We start from the raw sequence: 13,547 nt of genomic DNA on the forward strand, positions 1-13,547 counted from the left end.
TATCAAAAACCAATTCACCCTGAAAATAAAGAAACTGGCTAGGGTTTTGCTTAAACCCTGAATACCCACCCACCCATCCTTCCAACCCATCATGGCCAGACTACTTCGTAACGTATCCATTATCAAACGATCCCTTTGCTTTTGTCAGGTCATTTTTATAAAATACATTAATATTTCCTTTATATTCTTTTCATTTTATGTATATATTAAGGTTTTTTTTTTTTTTTCAAAAAATAAATAATATACCTATAATTGGTGGTTGTTGTTGTTGTGCAGGATTCTAAGAAATGTTTATTGGGATCATCTTTTCAGATAAACACCTTCTCTACTAAAGGTCTATTCTTTATTACTCATTCTTAATTGGTGTTTTTTTTTTTGTTTATAATTATTGTTGGTATTTTTCGTTTCGGTTTGAACTTTTTAAAAATGCTGTTTCTTTGTTTTGTTGTTGTTCTTGAACTAATTTTTCACTTAATAAGGCTGACCCGGAACTTGCTGACTTTGTTTCCATCTTTTTGTGGCCGATGAATTTGATTAGCTTAAGTTAAGATAGAGCAATTTTGTTCATTTTTCTTTAATCATACATGTCTTTCGGACATTTTAGTTGTATGTTGTGAATAAACTGCAACCAATATGTGATATGTTGTTGCCAGTCATGTCACAAGAACAAGCAATAATATAAATATGTTTAAGTGAACTTTTAATTTGTGATACTGTATAATTATTGTTAGATCAACTGGTACCGCCACCATATGGCCACATGGGCCCACAGATGAAGACTACAAGTCACAGGTCCAAATCTTGCCAAAGGCAAGTGGAGAAAGTATATCTTGTGATCCATGTGTGAGAATGGCGAGTCACCGGCATGAGTTCTATGCGGTGTGCACTCTGGGAGGGTTCTCACCCATGTACCCTTTTTATGGTTAATATCCTTTTTTATTTCATCTAGGGTGGAAAATTTTGTGGTTCTTTATTTGCATAAAGTTCGTAAATGTAAATGTCCATGGGAACATATATATACTTCGTGCATTTTTTTTTTCTTCTGATATCGCAATCAGCATATTAGTATTACAACCTCATTTGACTTGTAGGTAAAAAGAAATCAAAGTCCGATGGAAGTGATTCAGGTGATGAACATCTGTCTAAAAAGGATCTCGCCTTAAAGCAAGCAATTGATCAGATTAACACCTCTCATGGAAAGGGGTCTATCATGTTTCTTGGTCAGTGTGCGTCTCCCAGACAAGTCCCGGTGGTATCTACAGGATCTTTTTCATTAGATATAGCACTTGGAGTTGGCGGGTTTCCAAAGGTTATATGCTTTTCAGTTTTAATTACTTAATTTTAAGCATGTATTTATGGATTTATGATTTTATCGTGATTACTAAGTGCTTTTCGCTCATGCAGGGACGTGTAGTGGAAATATATGGTCCCGAAGCTTCTGGAAAGACAACTCTTGCTCTTCATGTAATTGCCGAAGCGCAGAAGCAAGGAGGTTAATGTCTATATGCTTGATTAATATATATATGCTTAAGTCATGGCTATTGGGAAAAATAATTATACATGTTAAGACTTAAGAGGTGGCTTTACAGGCTGCAGCATGTCTTGTTTGTGTAACTCAAGGCATCAACATGTATATACAATTGTTAATTTGTAAAAAAATTTAGTCTCATCAACTGTAAATTTTCTATCTGGCCACGGTGCATTCTATAGAAAGTCAGTTTTCTCAGTTATCTGTTGCAGGTTATTGTGTATTTGTTGATGCTGAGCATGCTCTTGATCCATCATTAGCTGAAGCTATTGGTGTGAACACCCGTGATTTGCTTTTGTCACAGCCAGATTGTGGTGAACAAGCTCTGAGTCTTGTAGATACCATTATCAGAAGCGGTTCAGTTGATGTTGTTGTTGTGGACAGTGTAAGTAAGGTCTCTCTTCAAGTATTTAGTTGAATTTTTTGGAATATGTTCGCAGATCTAGCAGGATCTGTTCCTGTGGTTTATGTTTACTTTCTTTTATCATCCTGTAATCAAACAAAATGTGTCTGGTGCCTTTTAGTGGCATCTTTAAAACGAATGCAAGCATTTCTTGATTTTTTTTTTATGGTATATTTATGTCTATTAGGTTGCTGCCCTTGTGCCTAAAAGTGAACTAGATGGTGAAATGGGTGATGCGCATATGGCAATGCAAGCTAGACTTATGAGCCAGGCACTTCGTAAATTGAGCCATTCATTATCTACGTCACAGACTATTTTGATATTCATTAATCAGGTACCAAATATCCGTGTTACACGTACAGAAAGGCACATCCATGTTGCCATACGGCCGTTTCGACCCATTTAACTATAAACAGGTCAAGTTGAGTCATGTGCTATCTCCAATGAGTCAAATGGGTTAAGCTAAAAAACTTGCCCAAAAAAGAAATGGATGAAAGTCATCTTAAGTGAATTCAAATTAATAACACCCCTATGAATTGATTTATCAAAAAGCTGGCCTGTTATAATAACAAAGATAATTTTACGGTCATACTATTAATGAATCTTAGAAAAAGTTAAAACAAAGAGGCGTGCATGGGTTGGTCCAACACTCCAACCTGACCTGTCCGAGCTGACCTGTTACCCAACTCATCTATTGTGCCACCTCTGTCTTATTTAAATAGAAGATGGAATGTGGTCCCGAGTGACCATAAATTTTAACTTACAGTGTTTATGATTTTAGTACTAGAAGTTAGCTTAATTGTTCTTGCTAACTTGATAATATGCCGAGAGTAGCAACATACTGAGTTACTGACATAGTTCTCATATTGCTCATTATTTCAAGATGTTTTAGGGTTAGTATAACACGATTTGCATTGATATTATTTTCATGTTACTCAGGTAAGGTCAAAGCTTGCTACTTTTGGTGGATTTGGTGCACCCTCGGAAGTGACATGTGGTGGAAATGCTTTGAAATTTTATGCTTCAATCCGCTTAAATATCAGGAGAGTGGGGCTTGTCAAGAAGGGAGAAGAGGTATTGCTTTCATTGATTATTCAACTATTCAAGGGCGTGTTTGGGATTGCTTATAAACAGTGCGAATGGCTTCAAAGTGTGTTTGAAATAAGCATTACATAACCAGCTTTAAAAAGTTTCTTTTTTTCTAAAAATAAGAAAAAATGTAACAGCTATCTAAACACTATTTACGTTTTTAAAAACACAATAAGCCATAAGCACTTTAAATGTAGTAAATCTTATCTACCAACTTTTTGTATATACATACATTGTGTTTATGGCCTGCTGCTACTATTTACTGATAAACACTGTTAAAGATAAGATGAAATACTCCTTATATGGGTCTTTGGCATGGGAGAACTTGATAGAATGGAAACATAGAGAAATGATGTAGACCTGGAAAAACAGAGATTGAACCCGAGAAGTAGTGCATCTTTTAAATACAGAAACTATTAATAAAAAAATGGAATTATTTCCCATGTTTCAGCTAATCTTTCGACATTGAGAGTATCAATGAGATGATCCCAGCCTTCCAGGTTTTACATGGCCATGACTAAATTGGTTTCTAGATGGTTGGTAATGGCTATTCGGAAAAAAATAGAAAAAAAGATGGTTGGTGATGGATTGGGATAAGTGGTGATATAACATGGTATCATATGTTGGTGGTCCTCCTAAAGTATTCTGTTAAATGTATGAACATGATATTTTAATGCTATTTAATCTTGATTTTATAAATTAAATAGTTTTTTGCTACAAAAATTGATATCAGTGGGTAATTAAATTCATTTTTATTTCCCTGAATAACAAAAAACTAAAAAAGAACAATTCTACATTTCCATTTTTTTTGCATTTCCGATATATGGATTACCTCCAACGAAACACTCCTTTGTACCTTAGATTGCCAGGGGAACGCGTGTTACAGACTTACTCTCGTCTTGTCTAAATCATGTTTCTTCTTGAACACGTTCCCTATTTGGAGTCCTTGTGCTGTTCAATTTATTTAGATTAATGAGTATGATTTTTTTTTCTCACTTCGTTTTGTCTTACAGACGCTAGGAAGTCAAGTTCTGGTTAAGATTATGAAAAACAAGCTAGCTCCACCTTATAGAACCGCACAGTTTGAGCTTGAGTTTGGCAAGGGTATATGTCGTGAATCAGAGCTTATAGAGTTAGGTCTCAAACACAAATTCCTCATGAAGGCTGGAGGTGCATATTACAGCATGGGCGATCTGAAGTTTTGTGGAAAAGATGCTATAAAACGTTATTTGGCTGAAAACCTAAATGTACGTGAGGAGTTGGAGACCAAACTCAGAGAAAAGCTTGTGGATGAACCCAAAAAGGAAAAAGATTTAGAAACAACAGATACCGAAGAAGACATTGTAGCACCTGATGCAACAGATGAAGAGGTAGCTGCCGTGGAGGCTTGAAGTGGAAATAGTTAATTTAACCTCAAATTGTAACTTGTTCTCCCTTAATTTTCTGCTCGAACTGGTTGTACGTGTCTTTTAAGCTTCAAAGGGAGATTTTAAATGTTACAACTCTTCCGGCCAAGGGGAAGATGCTTCAAAAGTGACTATAACTCACGAGCACTTAAGAGTGACCATGCACCCTAATCCGGATTGTAAGTATAGAATTTTTGTGTATCATGTGTTATAATGAAGTTCTTGAAGAAAAATTTTCGTTGCTTAAATCATATTTAAGATTTTGTTGCTTCAAAGTTTAAGAATCAAGATTCACCCCCAATTACATAAAAATTAAGAGCTGGAATTGTTGTAAATCGAATTCAATTCCCTTCTCCCCTTGGACGTTTAGACCCATATCACATATCGAAAGCGTTAAAGGAAATAGTGCTTTTGTGTTGTTGCTAATTAGAATTGTAATGATCGATCTTGATTGTGTTCAAGTGCTTGACAAATCTTGAATTATAATAAAAAGCTTTTCCTTGGATTTTTTTTTATTAACGTATGAAACGCCCTATCATAAAGATGAGCAATGTAAAACAAAATGAATAATGATTGTAATCGACAGAGATCACCGTGCAAGTTAAAATAAGAATGATTACTTAAAACTTTTACACCCTCATTTCTTTACACCTGAAGCAGTAAATCTGTATCTACGCATTATTTATATGATGAATTGATGATGGTTCAATAAGCTTAACCTTTACAATTCCTTGATTCATCGGGGAGTTGCGTCATTTTGATCATCATCTTGGTATGTTTCAAGGTAAGCTTCTTCATCCTGCATCAACACCCAAAGAATAATATGCATATCCATCATCCTTGGCATACATACACTAAATTAGCCAACACATAACTGATTTCATGTTTACCTCTGCCATTTCATAACGATCATCTGAATCAGATTCCGAATCTGTATCATCTCCCATTCTTGATCTCAACGTCTCTTCATCAATTTCATCAATAGTCTTCATATCCTCCTGCAAATCCAATTGCCAAAGAGTAAATTTACCAATATGACAATATGTCGTTGTAACATGTAAATAAAGGAGCTACAGGATTGCAGAAGTCATACAAGTTCCTGTTTCAGAATCTCAATTCTTTCTGATAACTCCGACATATGATGCCTTAAAGCCTGCACATATTCAAACAAAGAAAACAAAATGTTACTACTTAAACTTTCAGCAGTAAGGGCAATAGTGCATAACAAGCTTTTGTGTGAGGTGACACATGAAATTTTTTCCCATCGTAAACATTATCACTAGAGGTGACGAGATGGACAAATGGGCTGGTGGGTAATGAGTTCAGCTTAAAATGGTAGGTCAAAACAGGCCGGGGTTTGGTTGACCCCCCAACACCTTCATATATGCATTGAAAATAGATTTGGGTAACTTTCGCCGTGTTTGACCCATTCGGCTTTAAGCTAAAAGTTTAAATTGATATGTTTAAGGTAAAACATAACCCATTCATAAGTACATTGCTTGAAGTTGCCTGCAACCTTACCTCACGTCTTTGCAGTTCAATTGCACGCGCTAAAGCTTTCCTTCTTGTCAATAGATTCTTTGGCCTTATTGCTTTTGGGCGCTCGTAATTCTTTCCACGATAGACTATAATGGCATAACCTTTGGTGGTTTTGTCTACTGACACTAAAACTCCACCACTTTCTGCCTCAAGAGAAATGGCAACATGTTTGACATGTGCAAAGCTCTTTCGCTCCACCATTATCTTGACCAGCTCCCGGTACTTCCAGTGTAGGTGCATATTTTCAATTGTACCATCGAAAATACCTCGCCTCCCTAAAATGACAAATCTTTTTAATCCCTTTCCAAACGAGATTGAAAAGTTACCATAGAATACTGTAAACAGAGAAACATTTTTTTACCTAGCTCCAAGTATGGCTTCATACTCAGCCCTAACTTACGAAGCGAGAACCTCTCCTCATCGGTTAGGGTTTCCAGATCAGTAGGAAGTTGTGATGGTCGTAAGTACTCTTGAACTTTTGCCAAGGCCTTCTCGGCCTTCTTTATCTTTCCTTTTGCCTGCAATCACAGTGTACAATCACTAAAATGCCCTCCAAAATGAGATAATGGAATCTTGAGAACCTAAACTGATATTGTTAATCTTTATAAATCAAAGGACCATCAGAAATGAGATAGTGGAATCATAACGACCTGAACCAATATAATTGCTCTTCATAACCATGACAATAGGCAAATAATTAATTTCATTGTAGGGATGGTATAAACTTACAACAGCTAGCTTCTTTTCAAGAATTTTGACAAGAGAAGCATGTCGGGCAACAGCTGAATCCCTTCTCATTTTCTCTATTTCCTCACTGCTAGGCTCAATTCCCCATCTTGAGGTTGCCGCCATGGTTTCTGAAAGGGTCCCAGCAACTAATGGACCCTTAATAGTGTTTTTAGTAGTCAAATCAATGAAGGTTGAAGCCTTTTCTCGTGCTTTATCTTCATCGTCCTGGCGGTTAATACTTAGATCTTGTGCTTCATTCAATGTCCTTGTGACATTAGAGGGTAAAAAGTCGTTGCCCCTGTAAAAAACGATATAGTCTTTGTTCCTAGAGACTAGGGTCCCTCCTGTCAATCTCTGAGCCAAATAAGCTAAATGGGTACATTACTAACATTAACAGGAGATGTCAAAGAAATAAGCATTTCGGATATCTCACCTTGAGCTCTTCTGCCATTCTGTCATTACAAGTGTTGTGCACGCCACGCTTGATGGCTATCTTTGCGATGGCACTTCGTTCCCACAGCTTCGTCATAGCAACCGCAAGACCTTGCAGATCTCTATTTCTTCCTATGGCAAACAAGCAGAAGAGAACAATTAATAATATTGTAATTTACTCTTAACTAAAAGAAAAAGGAATTCATCAGGAATCGAGATGACCAAAACAACATGAGGGTCAATTTGCCTGTCAAAAAAAAAGACACGAACCTCATCAAGAAGTAAGAATTGACAAAAACACGACGAGGGTAAATTAGTACACGTACCAAGTGCAAAATGTGGAGGCATTGTTCTTGCAGTCCTACGGAAAAAGGTCATCTCTTTATCTAGTAAGCCAGGTTTTGTCCCATACGGAAGAAGTCTAAAAGGTCTTTTGTACCCTTGAACTGTAGAAGGAAGCAAATCTGCATCAACAGGTAATGGCTCACGGCCGGACCAATCCTTAAATCGAGGACCCAGTCCATCTAAAACAAGGTTAAGCTCTTTTAAATCTAATAATTCTTCTTCAGTAAGATCCTTTACATAACGGCCGGCATAATTCGTAGATGATTCATTTTCTGTATGAACTGATTTATTCTCTGTGAATGATTGCACACATGGAAGTTTGTAAGCCATTCCTCTAAATAATACAGCTGAACTGCCTGATCTCCATATCACTATACCACCCGTTCTACTCTGTTGGCATGTAAAAGCCGAAGCAATAGCAAAACTCATCACAATAAATCCATCAGAGGAAATAAGAAGGTTCGACTTACTAATGTCAATGGGATTATCTTTCATTTTCAATGTAGATTAAACTATATTAAAGTTTCAATAGATTCAGCTAAGAACATAAAAAGCTTATAAACAAAAACTTTGAATAGTATATTTATGGTGTAAATTTGTAAGGAAATATGGATTTCAATTTCATTTGTTAGCAGTTTCACACTAAAAGTTAAAAGCAGATGTCATGTGAAAGCTAAAACACAATTTGCTAAGACTTATTAAGCGCTATCTACCCTGAAAATAAGCTAATACAAACCTAATAGCAAAAGCTGCAAAACTTTTCATGATTGTTTTATGGCTTTCAAAAACGCAATAAGCTAATAAGCACTTCCAAACACCCTCTAAGAACTTATAATCTTGAAAGGCAAAAGTCATAATGTGAAATGTGAAAGCTAAAAGTATACACGAAGAAGGCTAAATAACACCGAGTTACTGACCTCTAAACTTTCATGGATTCTTTTCATGTTCAAGGTAGAAGGTCCTTTAAATTTCAACTTAACAACCTCATCCTTTTCCCATTTTCCATGAATTGCATCCACCAATTCCTGTGTCACTCCAGCTGCACCAACTCTAAATCTTTCCACCATTCTCGCTGCTTTGTTCCTCAATCTCTTCAACTCGAATTCCGGTATCATTTTTTCAGCCAAAGGCGTATTACTACTTCTTTGAAACAAATCTTTCTCTCTTTCCCATGGGACCCTCTCACGCATTTCGCCTTCTGCACCATCATTTTCATCATCTATAACAAAATCCCTTTCGTTATTTCTTTTCTTTACATAGACCCCATCACTCACAGACGAGTTACTACCGATACTCGAATCACTATATTTTTGCAAATTCCCATCATCAAAATCAAAACTTTTTATCTGGGGTTCAGTTTTCCTAACCCAAGGAGCAAACTTTACACTTTTAGTAGCATCAAAACTCACTGAGTCATCCCCCAACGAGTCACTACTGATACTCAACTCACTAACCCCATCACTATCTTTTTGCCAATTTCTATCATCAAAATCAAAACTTTTTATCTGGGGTTTAGTTTTTTGAACCCAAGGAGCAATCTTTACCTTTTTTACATAATCAAAACTCACTGATTCATCCTCAAACGAGTCACTACCGATTCTGGACTCATTTAAAATCCCATTTCCTTCTTGCAATTTGATTCGATTTTTTGGTTCTTTTTGTTGCTGTGTTTGTATATCTTGTCTTTGCCATGGAAATTTGTCTTGTAATATTGTTGGTTTCTTTGACCATTTTTCAAGAACTTGGTCAGAAAAACTAGGCCTTGGTTTCCTTTGGGCTTTTTTCTTGTGTTGGATTTGAAGCTGAATTATTTGATTACTAGAAAACAATTTGAAGTTCGGAGAGTGTATTTTTCTAGTTGTTGTGCTGGGAAAATTTAGTTTGAGTGAAAATGGTGAAGATGATGATGAAGAAGAGGAACAAGAAGCCATTGATGAAATGGGAAAGACCTCTGTTTTGTGTGATAACTTTACCATGATAATCCAGTATTGGGCTCTATGTACAGTAGGCTAAAGTTTCTAATGGATCATAGCCCAGTTTGGATTGGGCTACTAATTTATCACAACAAAAGCGCTTTTTGTACAACAATGAGCTGTGGTTGGTTGGTTGTTAACTTGTAAAATTGTCAGAATGAATTTTCTCGAATCTTCCATGCTTCATTTGGAGAACCATGCCTCTCCGTCCGAGATGCTATTTTTCCCATTGCATCTTCAACGCCATTATAGATGGAGAGATTTGATCTATTAGAATGTGTGATGAACCATTACCCACTTTTGTTCATTTAATTTTTACCATTCATTTTAAATATTTTAGATTAACTTTTTGATTTTTTTTTTCTTCAATTTTGATCAAATATTTTATTTATGTTATATAACAATTTATATAAAATACATAAATGAATTGATATTAAATATATTTTTTTATCAATATAACTTCATCAATTCTTATATAATACAGACAAAAATATTAACGATCAAAATTATAATGAAAAAAATCTTTAATAATCAAACTAATATAATTATAAATTTTTAAGTTATTTACATATAAATATCTAACACTAAAGCTGACATTTCAATGTTTGAGATATTATATTGTATGAATCTGATTCAAGGACTTATTCATTTCATATCATTTAAAATGTACTAACATAGTACCCGCGCAATGCGACGACGAGCCAACGATGATAGTGGTGTGATGACGGCGACGGATGGTAACGGTGGCGGCGACATCAATTGGTGTAGGTAAAGGTATGTGATTTAAAGGGGTTAGTATAGATATTTTACAATATAATGGACTAATGATGTAATTTAATATTAAGAGTTGCTGGTGATTTAATTTATTAAGGGTATTTTAGTCAATTCACATGTTTTATTTTTTTTAAACTTTCAACATGGGCTTGTAATTTATAGTATAGATATATGCATTTAAACACCACCACAACCCCCCCCCCCCCCCCTTTTATATATATATAAAATGTTTTACCAAGACATGTTTGGAAAACCCTTACTTTATTACCATCAGTTTTATCTATTTGATAATAAAAATAAGAGATTAATGCTTAAAATAAAAAATGAATTTTGATCAATTTATTAATTTATGAATATTTGTATATCACTTTTATCATGATTAATAGTTAATATATTATCTTATGTGTTTTTGTTTCTAATATTTATTTTACACTAATCAATCTTCATGTTAATAATCATAGTAAATGACTAGATATATTACCTCCCATTTTCGGACCTTGTGTTACAGCCACCACTTCTCAGGGGACCTGAGTTCGAGTCTAGATTATTCAGTGATTGAGATTCACCTGGACACTAGCTTGGTTAAGTGATTAGTGGGTACCAAATGGTACATAGGATCAGGGGGTTCCTATCCAATTACCCTTTTTTATTAATATTAAATATACACATCTTGTTATTTTTTGTTATCTTGTTTTTCTTAGAATAATTAGAAATTTTATATTTTGTTAATACTTAATTATGATGTATATATGTTTTTTTTAATGAGAAACAAATATTCCCTAACTCCGTTTAGGTGGGTTGGCTAGGGGTATCTTCTAAATCAACTATGTGCCGGAGGTGAGTTTTTTCCGAGGTCTCGGGTTCGAGTATTGGGTTTCTCATCTCAAGGTATTTTTCATGAGAAGCAGGTTGGAGGTCCAGTGATTTGTTGATTAAATTTGTCTTCGGCATATCTGAATCGAATCTAACTTTAAAAAAACAAAAAACAAAAAAAATAAAACAAAGTTGTTAATCTTTGAGAGACGTACATGGAAGGTCACAAAACAGATTTAGTATACACTAATTTTTAAAGTTTTAACATATTTGCACCCCCTTTGGTTTAAAGAGTAGTATGGTCCCCATGAGAAATATGGACCACTTGTGTATTTGTTTGTATCCTGTATGTACCCTATTTTTATTTCTATATTTCTACACAATTTCTTTTTCTCTCTTTCCATTCGTTTTGCACATTTTTACTTTCACTCAAAGTCACATTCTTTCTCATCTTCATTACCATCAATCCATCTTCATCATTAACACTAGCATCAACTTTAGAAATAGATAGATATTTTGTTAACATTTAAGTAAACCATGGATGACCCAATAAACCATTTCTCTTCGTGGTCCAAAACCACCATAATTCACTATTGCAATTGAACCTGGGTCATTTGTAACACAACTATAACAACTAATACTAGTATCTTGGCTGAAAGAAAGATTTGGTCATACTTTATTTGGCTGAATGAAAGATCCCATTTAGGGTTGGCTCATTACTCAATCTTGAACAAGATTATATATTCATAACTAATATTTCTTTTATCAAGATTATAACTAAGTTATATATTTCATCTTTTTAAGACAAATTTGATTTTTAAGTACTTAAAAAACCATAAATGAAAAAGTAAAGAAAAAATTGAAACATGCAAATAAAAAGAAAGTGAAATATTACCAGTACCCAGTTTTAATAAAATGTTTATGATAGATGTTAAAAAAAGAAAAAGAGAAATCTTGAAAAATAAAATCTGAAAGAAACTACACCAGATGAGAGCTTATGATCCCATAGCTATAACATGTTGGAAGGGGGTGTGCAATTAATATGGTCCTTTTTAAAACATTAGTATAAAATGGTGTGAACATAATAAAAACAAATGATTGTCATAACACATCACTCAAAAAAATCATTATCAAATATACAGTCAAAAAAAATCCTGGAACCACCTATGAACGTTCACATGTCACATGGCATATCATGCTGTGCACCCAGCCGACCCCTCCTGTCATATGCAAACCAAAAGTGATGTCCTCTATTCTGAAAGAAAGAAATTAAGAAACTGTCTAATTGCGCCTTATGCGGGTTTTGAGCTCCAATATCTTAATAGTGTATAAAGGGATGTTAAGATGTAGGCAGACTTTACCCCTACCTAAGTAGAGAGGTTGTTTCCAGTTTCTACCTATCTTAATAGTGTATAAAGGGATGTTAAGATGTAGGCAGACTTTACCCCTACCTAAGTAGAGAGGTTGTTTCCAGTTTCTACCTAAATGATAGAAAAAGCTTTTCAACCTTTATAAATAATACGAGTAATAATATATTGTTAGATTGATATATGAAAATTATGTGATTTATGTCGGACACATACATTTAAAAGAAAAAGCATGCAATTATATATATAGAGCAAACGTGGTAAAGGAAGTCTCTCTATATATGACCTCATCGAGATTGAATTTTGGATGGCCCAAATTCGAGAACGAGACAAGGTTCTATTTTAATACATTGTTGTGCATTTGGGCAGACTATTAAGAGATTTTTCTTTTACTGGGTATTGGGTGATGACGTTCTCTAGCGTAGACCCGATTAAGACAACATTCTAGACTTTTCGTTGTGATATTCGATCACATCACCTGTGAAATATATATAAAACAGATATTAAAGTAAAACAAATAAGACAATATCTTGACCATTAGATCATGGTTAAATTGATGCACGAAGATTCTCGAAACAATTGATGTACGAAGATTTTCATGATACACGGTGATTTTTCATGATGCATGGTTAAATTGATGTACGAAGATTTTCATGATCCACAAACCCAATTTTTTTGTAAGAAGCTTGAGAACTTGAACAGTTGTTTTATCATGGTTAAATTAATGCATGAAAGACATTTTAGTTTTGTTAATGAGAAATGTTATGATGTTTGATTAAGAGGTAAAGATATCTTGAAGTTACATCTTTAATTTTGCCAATCATATATTGTACTTAGATGCATATATAATATGAAACTCTTCCATGAGCAATTTTGCCATGCATTTTTATCCTTTTTATAGATGTATTTAAACTTATAAATTTTAATACATTAATTAATATGATTTTTTACTCCGTAAATAATACGAGTAACTATAAAAAGAGTTGCAGATTTTTGTATCATTTTGCTTTTCCGACAATGCGAAAGACTTTTTTATAGTCAAGGTACATGGTCCACACGAGTGTCAGTGTCCTCGATTTCCATTTAATTACAACCTACCATTTAGATCAAACATTTACCCTTGTGTGGTACAAATAAATTATAAATTAA

General features: G+C 34.4%; 2 protein-coding genes across 3 annotated transcripts; one reads left to right on the top strand and one right to left on the bottom strand.

Annotated features, from left to right (window-relative positions):
- On the top strand, positions 1-4,677 carry LOC122593148 (DNA repair protein recA homolog 3, mitochondrial). 2 transcript variants are annotated; one of them, XM_043765510.1, is made up of 8 exons: positions 1-148; positions 277-334; positions 1,092-1,309; positions 1,405-1,492; positions 1,741-1,922; positions 2,119-2,265; positions 2,871-3,005; positions 4,034-4,677. In XM_043765510.1, the coding sequence occupies exons 1-8, from the start codon at positions 92-94 to the stop codon at positions 4,409-4,411; spliced, it is 1,263 nt and encodes a 420-aa protein (XP_043621445.1). In that variant the 5' UTR covers positions 1-91; the 3' UTR covers positions 4,412-4,677. The 2 variants fall into 2 exon arrangements, with proteins under 2 accessions (XP_043621445.1, XP_043621447.1); XM_043765512.1 differs by having other exon boundaries at positions 1,741-1,913.
- Positions 4,678-4,906: 229 nt separating this feature from the next.
- On the bottom strand, positions 4,907-9,426 carry LOC122593752 (CRM-domain containing factor CFM3, chloroplastic/mitochondrial). Its single transcript, XM_043766197.1, has 9 exons — positions 8,389-9,426; positions 7,453-7,861; positions 7,128-7,258; positions 6,695-7,048; positions 6,327-6,483; positions 5,948-6,240; positions 5,520-5,579; positions 5,317-5,424; positions 4,907-5,225 (listed from the first exon to the last, which is right to left on the bottom strand). The coding sequence occupies exons 1-9, from the start codon at positions 9,400-9,402 to the stop codon at positions 5,163-5,165; spliced, it is 2,589 nt and encodes an 862-aa protein (XP_043622132.1). The 5' UTR covers positions 9,403-9,426; the 3' UTR covers positions 4,907-5,162.
- Positions 9,427-13,547: the final 4,121 nt, after the last annotated feature.

Source organism: Erigeron canadensis, chromosome 3 (genome assembly GCF_010389155.1).
Source record: "Erigeron canadensis isolate Cc75 chromosome 3, C_canadensis_v1, whole genome shotgun sequence".
Taxonomy (NCBI): Eukaryota; Viridiplantae; Streptophyta; class Magnoliopsida; order Asterales; family Asteraceae; genus Erigeron; species Erigeron canadensis.